The 10,159-nt window shown below is 32.9% G+C and overlaps 1 protein-coding gene across 3 annotated transcripts; it reads left to right on the forward strand.

Moving 5' to 3' along the window:
* The first annotated feature begins 8,368 nt into the window (after positions 1 to 8,368).
* LOC131616416 (protein ELF4-LIKE 4-like) lies at positions 8,369 to 10,055 on the forward strand. Of its 3 annotated transcripts, none has more exons than XM_058887742.1 (2): positions 8,369 to 8,724; positions 9,395 to 10,055. In XM_058887742.1, the coding sequence occupies exon 2, from the start codon at positions 9,433 to 9,435 to the stop codon at positions 9,775 to 9,777; it is 345 nt and encodes a 114-aa protein (XP_058743725.1). In that variant the 5' UTR covers positions 8,369 to 8,724; positions 9,395 to 9,432; the 3' UTR covers positions 9,778 to 10,055. The 3 variants fall into 3 exon arrangements, with proteins under 3 accessions (XP_058743725.1, XP_058743726.1, XP_058743727.1); XM_058887743.1 differs by lacking the exon at positions 8,369 to 8,724 and adding an exon at positions 8,774 to 9,177; XM_058887744.1 differs by lacking the exon at positions 8,369 to 8,724 and adding an exon at positions 9,261 to 9,281.
* Positions 10,056 to 10,159: the final 104 nt, after the last annotated feature.

The raw sequence follows: 10,159 nt of genomic DNA on the forward strand, positions 1-10,159 counted from the left end.
AAACTGCAAACTGAACCAAACCTTGCAGTTCTATTAAAAATGATCAAAACACATCCGAATCAAATACAATTTTTTACAGTTTTGATTTGGTGTGGTTTGGTTGAAGCTTTTTTATTGGACCTGTTCAGTTGTAAGCACCTCTAGCTTTATTTGTCATTTTTTGGATTTTTTTCCTTTAAATTTGTTTAGTTGGTATTTTAACTTATGTGGACATGACATGGCACTACATATGTGGCGACACATCACAAAATTTGTCTACTTGGGCTCTCCTTGTTTGGACTCCACATCCATGCTAGCAAAGGCTGTTGGTTGTACTTAGCTTATGGTTTGATGCTTGTCTCCCACATAAAAAATCTCTACTCATTCAGGCCTTTTGCCTCTTGGATTTCACTTCAAAACCTTTTTATAAACAAAAGACGCTTCGTCGACTCCGCGATGATGCAAATAGCACTTCCACATGTGAATATCAAACATTTTCCACTCGAATGTGATGGTGTCAAGAATCTGTGTTGATCCTGATTCAGTTATCCATTCTTGAAGTGATGCAAATATTCAATTATTCATGTTTTAGGTAGCAATGTTTTTCGTTCGAATGAGACTTGAGAATCTTTCGCTAAAATGAACCAACCCGCAAATATTTTCTATTAGAACTATGTAGTCTAAAGTTATCCATTGTACCCAGAGATACGTAGGAGCGAGACCCAAAACCTTGTCAGGTACAATAATAAAAAACCTAAAAACCCTTTATTTTCTTTTTCCTGCATAATAAGTAGAAGACTGCAAAATAAAATTCACGCTAACACACATTCACAAAACTAACTAAATAGGTCACGTTAAGTACAATGGGTGCTAATATCTTTCCCTTGTATGACCGACTATCGAATCCTAATTTGGTTGCGACGACCATCTTTTTTTCTTTCATGGGTTATATCAATATTTTCCCTTTCTTTTTGGAATAAATAAAGTTCGGTGGCGACTTTGTTGTATTTCGAGCGTTCGATACACTCAGATATTTTTCGTGCCACGACACCATTTTGTTAAATGCTATCTTATACACTCAGTATGAAAAGATAACAAATAGAGACTCTACAAAGTCTATATTTGATTCTCTTAGAATGACTCATGAAGGAAACCAACAAGTAAAAGAAACCAAGGGTCTTGCCTTGATTCAAAAGTACGAATCCTTCATAATGGAAGAAGAAGAAACCATTGAGGATATGTTCTCAAGGTTTTAGACTCTTGTTGCTGGTTTGAAAGTCTTGAACAAAGGCTACACTACTGCAGATCACGTGAAAAAGATCATAAGAAGTCTACCAAAGAAATATAGGCAAATGGTAGCTGCACTTAAGGTGTCAAAGAATTTGACCATAATAACTCTGAAAGAGCTTGTTAGCTATCTAAGGAGTCATGATATTGAGCTAGAAGAGACCGTGCCTCATAAGAAAGGAAAGTTTGTTGCCTTGAAGTCCAAATGTAACTTTGAAAAGATTAGAGGCTTTCAAGCTGAAGAAGAAGAATTTGAAGAAGATTATGTGTCTCTACTGTCTAGAAGAGTTAACCAACTCTAAAAGAAAAGACAAAATAAGTTTAGAGGCTATAGAAGAACATGTGGACCATCTGAGTCAACCTCTAAGCGGAAGAATCTAGGAGCTGGAAAAGAAGTCATATGCTATGAATGCACGGAGCATGGCCATTACAAGTACGTGTGTCATAGACTCACCAAAGAAAAGCCAAAGAAAAAGTTCTTAAAAGATAAGAAGAAGGTTCTGATGGCAACGTGGGATGACTCTGACTCCTCAAATGATTACTCTAAATAAGGGCAAGCAAATATGGCGCTGAAGGCAAAAGCATAAGCAGGTAGCCCTGAAACAAAATCAAAATTAGACACTAAAGAGGTATTTTCTCATCTATCTAGTTTTGAACTTGAAACATCTATAGCTGAGATTCTTGAAAATAATCATAAACTTGAGAGAAGATATAAGACTCTAAAAAAATATTCTTGTAACTCATTCTGAAGTCCATAGTGAGTTGATGAAAGAAAATGTGATTTTAAAAGAAAGACCTGCAAATATAAAACGACCAAGGTTATCACGAACACACCACCCTCTATTTGTGGTGCCTTTTTGAGAATTGAAATTTGCGTCAACATTACACTTAAACCTCCCAACATTAGGAGGTTCCCACCTCGTAGGGTGTTATAGAGGATTATCTGTAATCTGGTCTTTCTAAGCCGCCAACCAAGCCTGTCAATTGCTAAGAGCTATCAAACCAATAGTTGTAGCTTCCTCCTGTTCATTATTCCATAATTTATTATTTCTATTTCTACATATCACATCTAGCATACCAACCAATCTCCCAACAATCTTCCTATCCTCCCTATTACAGATATCAAATATAAGAGCTTTAGCATCAACAAAGGAAATTAACTGGGGTTCAATAACGGAGTACAAACATGTTTCCCTCCAACATTGGTTATTAGTGTTACATCCAAACAGAACATGCCAATCATCTTTAATATTATCGTCACAAAACTGACAACCTAACGGGCACTGAACATGATATTGTTGGAATCTTAGTCGGGTCGGTAAACAACCCCTACAAATTCTCCACAAAAAATGCTTAACCCATGGAGGTGCCTTGATGTTCCAAAGGCTACACCAATTTTCTTCTTCTCCTATCCAACACCCTATGAGATAGGAACCTCCTAATGTTGGATGGTTCAAGTGTAATGTTGACGCAGGTTTCAATTCTCAAAAGGGCTCCACGTATAGAGGGTGGTGTGTTCGTGATAACCCTGGTCGCTTTATATTTGCAGGTGTTGCTTGGAATATTGGTACTCATTCTATCTTGGAAGCGGAACCCATTTCCCTTAAAGAAGAATTTAGGGAGCTATAACATTGAATCTTTGACAAGTTATCTTTGAAAGTGACTCCCAAATGGTAGTTCAAGCTCTTCGAACAAAGCACACTGGTAGAGCCGAGTTTAGTATAATTATTTCTTCTTTACAAACCTTGTTGCTTTCTTATCCTAACTTTGAGGTAAATTTTATTAAACGTCAAGTGAATTCAGTTGCCCACTCGTTAGTGAAGGCGGCCAATTCTTAGTCTAGGCATAGTGGTTTCCATTTGATACCTCCTTGTATTGAACATATTTTGATTAATGATATGAGTTAAGTTTGATTTTTTCACCAACAAAAAATCAATTGTTTTGAAAATGAAAACTCTTCTCTCAAAAGAAAGAGTGATATTTTAGAAAAGAAAATTCCCATGATTGCTCCTATGAACTCTGAATGTGCTTCAAAGAAGTATGAAACTTCTTTTCAAAAATTTCTAGCTAAAAAATATATAGAAGCAAGTTGGCTTCCATGATCTATGGAGTTAGTGGAAATGAGAGAAAATGCATTGGATATATTAGACCAAGGAACAAAATGTTTAATCATAAACCAAAAGAAGAAATGATGGTTGATCCAAAAGCCTTATACTCTCACTTCACTTATGGACACACGCATGATACTGATTATGCACAAGGATCCTAGGTTGATAAAACCTTTGGGAGAACTAACCATAAAGGACCCAAAAAGATATGGGTACCTAAAGATAAAATAGTCTATGTTACAAACATACTTAGAAGCTAAGTTAAGACACAAATTATGGTACCTAGACTCTGGATTCTCACGACACATGACACCATGAAGGCATATGTTCCAAGATCTGGAACTTAATCCTTGAGGCTATATTGGTTTCGGAGACAATCATAAAGGTAAAATTATTGTCTCTAGAATAATTGGCAACGGTTCTCTACCCTATATCTCTAAATTTTTTTGTTAGTTGAAGGATTAATGCATAATGTTTTATTCATAAGTCAATTAAGTGACAATGGTTACGATATTATCTTTAATCAAGAGTCCTGCATAGTTAGTCATCAAAAGGATGGCTCTGTACTTTTCAGATGCCAGAGGAAAAACAACATTTATAAAATTAAACTATCAAATTTACAAATTCAATATGTTAAATGCCTCATATCTGTGAACGAATAGCAATGGACATGGCACGGAAGGTTAGATGAACTTTGTTAAAGGCCTTCCAAATCTAAAGTATGTTTCAAATTCTCTTTGTGAAGCATGTTAGAAATGCAAGTTTTCAAAAACTTATTTCATAGATAAAAAAATTGTTTCAACCTCTAGGTCTTTGGAGCTCTTACATATTGACTTGTTTTTTCATGTGAAAATAGTCTTTCTCAATGGCAATAAGTATGGACTAGTTATCATTGATAACTACAACATATGAACATGGGTAAAATTCTTAAAATACAAGAATAAGTCACATTCTGTGTTTGCTACTTTCTGCTCCCAAGTGCAAAATGAAAAGGATTTTAAAATTGTCAGAGTCGGGAGTGATCATGGTGGGGGTATTTGAAAATAAAAATATTTTTTTAATTTTTTTTTATGAAAATGACATTTCTCATCATTTCTCTTGTCTTAGAACTCCTTAACAAAATGAAGTTGTAGAAAGAAAAAATTGTACTTTGTAAGAAATGGCCAGAACTATGATCAATGAGATAAATGTTGCAAAACACTTATGGGTAGAAGCAGTTAACACAACATGTTACATTCAGAATAAAATCCATATAAGACCCATTATGAATAAGACTCCCTATGAATTATGAAAGAATAGAAAGCCCAATATTTCTTACTTTCACCCCTTTAGTTGTTTCTGTTTTATGCTTAACACTAAAGACACCCTTAACAAGTTTGATTCTAAAGCAAAAATGTGTATCATGTTAGGACACTATGAACACTCAAAAGACTATAAAGTATACAAAACTGAGACACGAATTATTGAAGAGTCAATTCATGTTAAGTTTGATGATAAGCTTTACCCTGAAAAGTCAAAGTTAGTTGAAAAGTTTGCAGATATATAAATCACATACTCAGACTCTGAAGACAAGGATTCTAAAGTCAAATATTTTGGACAAGCTCAACCAAAATTTGTTGACACCCCAACACCTCTGAAGAAGCATAGACAAAATCACCCCCATCCTTAGCATTTGATTTTGGGTGATAAAGTTGAACATGTTAGAACCAAATCTTCATTTAGACAAGATGAAGATACCCTTATGAGTTTGGTGTCTATCCTAGAACCAACATCCATTGATGAAGCATTACTAGACTCTGAATAAATTATGTTCATGCAAGAAGAATGGAATTAATTCTCCTCAAATGATGTATGGGATTTGATACTAAGACCAAAAGGAAAGTATGTTACTAGAACCAAGTGGGTGTTCATAAACAAGCTAAATGAGCGAGGAAATATGGGAGGAATTAAAGTTAGACTGGTTGCACAAGGCTATAGTTAACAGAAGGATTTGATTATACTAAAACCTTTGCACCAGTGGCCAGGTTAGAATCTATTCGTCTTCTTATTTCCTTTGTAGTAAATCATACCATCATTTTATATGAAATGGATATTAAGAGTGAATTTTTGAATGGTTACATTACAAAAGATGTTTATGTTCATCAACCTCCTAGTTTTGAAAAATCATAAAATCCTAGATTTTGTTTATACACTGAAAAAAATATTTGTATGGTCTGAAACAGGCTCTCAGAGCATGGTATGAAAGACTGAGCAATTTTCTTTTCAAAAATGATTTTACAAGAGGGATGATTGATACAATCTTGTTCTGCAAGTCATTCAAACATGATATCTTAGTAGTACAAATTTACGTTTATGATATTATTTTTGTTCTACTAATGCAACTCTTTGTAAGGAATTATCTAAGTCTATGCAGGAAGAATTTAAGATGAGTCTGGTGGGATAAGTAAATTTCTTTATAGAAATTTAAATCAATCAAAGTTCAGAAGGAACATGCGTTCATTAGAGCAAATACACGAACTTCTGAAGAAGTTTGACTTATCTGAGTGCAAGACAGCTAAGACTCCAATGCATCTAACATGTATTCTTGAAAATAACGAAGTAGGTAAAAAGGTAGAGCAAAAATTATACAGAGGTATGAGTGGTTCTCTTCTATATCCGATTGCTTCTCGACTTGACATTCTATTCAGTGTTTACTTATGTGCTAGATTCCAATTAGATCATAGAGTATCTTACTTAACAGTTGTTAATTGAATCTTTAGATATATGAAAGATACTACTAACCTTGGTTTGATGTATAGAAAATAAAAAGAATATAAGTTAGTAGGATATTGTGATGCTGACTATGATGGGTATAGATCTTTTAACAACAAAAGCTGAATATATTGCAGCCTCCGTGTGTAGCACGCAAATACTCTGGATGAAAAGTCACCTAGAAGAATCAAATTAAGGAAAGTAACATTCATATCTTGTGTGATAACACCTCTGCTATTTGTTTATATAAGAATCCTATTTTAAACTCAAGGGCAAAAAATATTGAAATTAAACATCATTTTATAAGGGATTATGTTCATAAGGGAATTTTAAGTTTTAAATTTATCGATACAGACCATCAATGGGCTGGCATCTTCACAAAATCCCTTGCTAAAGCCAGATTCGTATTTATTTTGAAAAATCTAAAAATGGAATTATGTCCAGAACAAAAAATGCTCCTGCCTCTGAATGTGTAAAATAAGACTCTAAGGTAATTCAATCTAGAACAGTTAACCTTTTGAAGATAAAAGGTTCTCTAATCCATAATTGACCAAAGTCAGAGTCCCTTGGGGATTATCTGGATATTGGACTCTAAGGAACATGCTCATGTGTATTGAGTGTCTTCTTCTTGACGAGCAAGATTTTCCTTCTCCAAAGAAACCATCAACTATTGTATTGATAGTGTGTCATGGTAGAGGGCCGTCCTTCTTATTGTGCTCGTCTTTGTCTTTCCCCCTTGGTTTGGTTTATTTGTCCCTATCCTTGGATGAACATGTTTCTGATTAGGATCCTTCTCTATATTACTTTAGATATTATTGTTGAATCAATCAATCTCCCTCTTCAGTTGGAAATAGTTATTGTGTCGTGCCTTTTTATTCGATGATAAGCATGTCATAAACTTTCGGTTAGGCCCATCTGACCCTTATACTTGGTTGATTTGTCGAACAACTTCACGTGCAAGATCTCTTTTAATAATTGGCTTCCTTGAATGTTAAATTTGGTCGTTGAAAAGTCATATGCCTCCTATCATAAAATCAGTAGTTTTACTTGTTTCTCTATTACACTTATTTCGGCTTTAGTGACTTGTTTTTGTCACGAGCTATTTATAGTTTTTAATATTCTTTTCTCTGCACTACTCCCTTTGCCCTTTTATGTAATATTATGAGTCTGTTTGGTAAAGCCATAAAAAGAGCTTTTAGCTTTTCAGCTCATATAAATAAAAAAAGCTCTGTTTGGTAACTGTTTTTAGCTTTTAGCTTTTAGCTTTTTTACTAGCTTTTGTCTCTTTTTTTAAAAGCTATTTGAAGTAGCTTTTGAGCTTGTAGCTTTTAGCTTGTGACTTTTTATTTCATTTATACCCTTATTATTTTAACAAAAATCTATTTTTACCCTTCGATATATATAATATTTTTAATAACATCTAAAGTATACAATAAATTTTGAAATAGTGTTGATAATTTTCAAGTTAATGAAACGTAATCGAAGAATCAATGAGATTAACCGAGACGAAGAAAATTAAAATTTTTGTTATATTTTTATGGTATAATATTAAATAATAAACTTATTTTTAGCATTAACTTTGATTAATTTAACTGAATTCAAATTTCATATATTTCGTTAAATATATTTATATAATTTATATACAAATTTAAAATATTTTGATGTTTCTTATTCACATATATTAAAATTTCTTTGTAAGTTTGTATTAATATATTTATTTTTATCAAATATAAATTAATTTAATAATATAATAATATAATATGATAAGATAAATAAATCACAAATTTCTTAATAAGAATGTCATTTCGTATCATTTTGTATTTATCAGCTAGTGTAACAACTAATTTACCAAACAGTCAAATTAACTTATCAGCTACTAGTCACCAGCTATCAAGCTAGTTTTACCAAAAAGAGTTTACGTCTCTTTTAAAACTTCTTCCATCATAATAAACACTTTCTACTTAAAGGATTCATTAAAATGCTCGACCTATTAAAATTTAGTCTATTTAAAAATACTCTCACAAACATTTTCTAGTTTGGATTAAAAACCCTAATAATATCTTCATTGAATCACATAAGATAGTTTTTCAAAACTTCATATGGACATTGATCAAGTGTTTGCCATCACTTTTTTTGAAATTAATCCCAAAAATTGATGTAATCACAAAATAAAAATCAATTAATAAATGTATAACATATTTAATTCTAGGAATCCAAATCCCAACAATAACAACAACAACAAATGTAAAATGACATAAATGGTGTTGGTCTTGAAATTGAATGTGGGCAACTTGCATTATAGAATGAATCTGTCTGTCATGTATTCTGTCTGTGCTGTGCCCACAACACAACTGCATATAACCTGCGTCTGATACAAACGAGGTTTTCACAAACTCATCACATATATCATATCATGTACTATCATCATCATCACCATCCCTTCCTCTTGTTTCTCTCACCATGATTTCAGGGTCTTTTTCCATGTTCCATTCTCTCTTTTTCCCCTAGTTTTTTCTCCATAAAAATCTCTTTTTTACCATAAAATTCTCATTTTTTTTTCTACATCAGATACCCCATTTGGATTCTTCACTCTGTCAAGGTAAGATAACATAACAACCATTCAATAATGTCTTCTGGGTTTCATGGGTTTGATGAGTTTGTTGGGTTTGTTTGTCTATTGCAAAATTGAACCCATGTTTTATTATTTTTTTGGGGCAATAAAAAGGTATAATTTTTATTAATGGGTTTGTCTTATTTTTATTGGAAGTTAAGATTTTTATATCGTATTGATTGACTTGGCTTTTGGGATTCTCACTATTGTTGTTTTGTGCTTTTTGTGTTTTTTTTTGTGTCACTGTTTTCTGCTCCATTCCATCTTGATTTCATTGGTAACAGTAAAAGGAAAAAAAGGTTCTTTCTTGTTGAAAAGGGTCTTACTTTAAGTCAGTGAAAGAAAAATCATTTCTAGCTTGTGATTTCTTTGAGAATCTTATGCAAATCAAACCCTTAGTACCTTTTGTTTGGTTGCTTGGTAGATAGAGGAAAGAATATGGTAAAAGCATGTGTTTTTTATTTTGCTTCCCAAAAAACATGTTTCATCTTTTGATTTTTGCTTTTCATATCTGCTTTAATCTGATAGATCAAGCATCTTATTCAGTTAGTTTCTGATTTATATTTTTGTATATAATTGTCATCACTTTTGTCTTGTTTTCTTTTTCTTATTGATCATGATTTGTTGTTTTGTTGTTATTACTTTTTTTTTTTTGCAGGATTATTTGTTGATTGAATTCTAAAGTGTGATTGAAAAATGGAAGGTGATATATTCGGAGAACTAGGCGATACGAGTCAAGTAGATAGTAGGCTTTTACAGGTGTTTCAGAAGAGTTTATTGCAGGCACAAGATATTTTGAATCAAAACCGGCTTTTAATCAATGAGATAAACCAAAATCATGAGTCTAGGATGCCTGATAACCTGAGCCGAAACGTCGGTTTGATTAGAGAGCTCAATAGCAATATCAGAAGAGTGGTTGATCTTTATGCTGATCTTTCGAGTTCTTTTACTAAGTCGCAAGAAGCTTCGTCTGAAGGGGATTCGAGTGGAACTCTAAAATCTGATGGAAAAGTCAACCAGAAGAGAATTAGATCAAGTTAATGGGTTGAGATTTGAGGTTTCGTGAGACGGTGAAATGAAGAAGTTTATTCTGATGCTTGAATGAATGAATGAGTTTTTCTGGTGAGACTATGTGTAACTCCTCCGAGGTTTCTTCTGCACGAATTGCTTTCGTATTGGTTTTATGTTTAAAAAGGCTCATAGCTTTAGTTGATAATTTAATTAATGTAGCATCAATTTGAGGACTTCACAGTTGTGATTTTCTGTAACACTGTTAGATTCATGAAATGAAACATGTTCTCATGGACAAGTTAATCAAATTTTCATGTTTGTACTTCTTAGATCTTGCTGATATTTAGAGGTAATTTCTAGATTGTTTAGTTTCTCGGAAAAGGGTCCTGGTAATCCAAAGTTTAGTCGGAAA

The sequence above is a fragment of the Vicia villosa genome, linkage group LG7 (assembly GCF_029867415.1).
Source record: "Vicia villosa cultivar HV-30 ecotype Madison, WI linkage group LG7, Vvil1.0, whole genome shotgun sequence".
Taxonomy (NCBI): domain Eukaryota; kingdom Viridiplantae; phylum Streptophyta; class Magnoliopsida; order Fabales; family Fabaceae; genus Vicia; species Vicia villosa.